The 1,270-nt window shown below is 64.4% G+C and overlaps 1 protein-coding gene across 1 annotated transcript in view; it reads right to left on the bottom strand.

Moving 5' to 3' along the window:
* Nucleotides 1-1,230, bottom strand: part of RASL12 (RAS like family 12) — a 36,539-nt gene extending 35,309 nt beyond the window's left edge. Inside the window, exon 1 of the mRNA XM_006141722.3 lies at nucleotides 960-1,230. Coding sequence (XP_006141784.1) covers nucleotides 960-1,062 — 103 coding nt within the window. The 5' untranslated portion in view covers nucleotides 1,063-1,230. The remainder of the gene's footprint in view (nucleotides 1-959) is intronic.
* Nucleotides 1,231-1,270: the final 40 nt, after the last annotated feature.

The following is a 1,270-nucleotide window of genomic DNA, read 5'->3' as shown; positions in this document are numbered from 1 at the left end:
TAGGGAACCCAGATTCAGAGTCCCCTCGTCGAGCCAGGGGCCTGGCTTCAAAAGCTGAGTCCCCCACCCCAGGGAGTCTCGAATACTTGGGAGACCACGTCTGGTTGAGCTCAATGTAATGGCTACACAGAAAGCCCACTACGACCAGCTCATCGCCGGGCTGTAAGTGGCAAGAGGGAAAGGCAGACCCTTCTCTGATGCCACCACTGCCAGCCCCTGGGCGCGGGCCGAAGGGTGGCTGCCAGAAGCGGTGAAGGAGGGTTCAGCATAGGCAGAAGTGACCTCAGTGGGCGGCCAGGATGTTGGGTCATTGACGACAAGTCCCAGGCATCTGGGACCATAGTCCAGTGTGTTTCCAGAATGTCAAGGGAGGGGTCTGGCTCGAAACATACATCTGACAGTGCACGGTTTCTCCCAGAATCCCAGGGGTGGGTGGGGAGTGGAGCAGGGGCCCTACCCTGAGAAATGCCGCTAACCAGTGGCTTCCACCAGCTTCAGTGGGGAGGTGTCGCATTCCTTCACCCCCAGCCTAAACCAGGGAATAGCAAGGCAGTAACTAGACCCAAAGAAGGGCTTTGGCCTGGAGGTCAGTGCTAAGGGTCCCCTGGGTGCCAGGCGCCAGGAAGAGGAGATGAGGGCAGGGGCAGGTGTGGGGGTCGACTGGCAGAGGGGGTCTGAGGGGAGTGGGGACGCACCTGGAGGACAGAGACACGGTGGGAAGACACAGAGGGAAGAGACAGGCCAAGGACAGAAAACGATGGAGAGAGTTGAGAGCGCAGCTGAGAAGAGAAAGAAATCCCAGCAGGGAAACTGAGGCAACAAGACCATCGCGGTGTCCCCGCCTGGGAGAAGGCGCCCACCCCTCTCCAGACCAATAGAAGGTGCTGCCCCAAGTCCACAGCGCCCTGTCCTCTCCACCCACTCCGCGTTCTGTGGTCCCTCTTTCCCGCGCCACTCACCGGACTTGCCCGCCCCGCGGCGCCCCAGGATTGCCAGGTTGACCTCTAGGGGCGCGCTCTGCGGCCCGCTGCCCGCGCGGGGTTTTCCGAACACCGAGGACATGGCGACGCTGCAGAGCGCCACGGGTCTTCGGCCGCTGGGCCCCAGAGCAGTGCTCCCGCGGGTCGGGGCTCTCGGCGGCGGGACGCGCGCTGCCCTGGAGCTCGGCGGCCCGGCCCGTCTGTGTCCGCGCCCTCGGTCCCACGCCCAGCGCCGAGTGCGCTGCGTCCCAGCGGCCGGCCCGACCCTTCGGGAGGAGGGCGCGGGTGGC

Source organism: Tupaia chinensis, unplaced genomic scaffold (genome assembly GCF_000334495.1).
Source record: "Tupaia chinensis unplaced genomic scaffold, TupChi_1.0 Scaffold000063_1, whole genome shotgun sequence".
In the NCBI taxonomy this organism is placed as follows: domain Eukaryota; kingdom Metazoa; phylum Chordata; class Mammalia; order Scandentia; family Tupaiidae; genus Tupaia; species Tupaia belangeri.
This window is presented reverse-complemented; position numbering and strand designations above follow the sequence as displayed.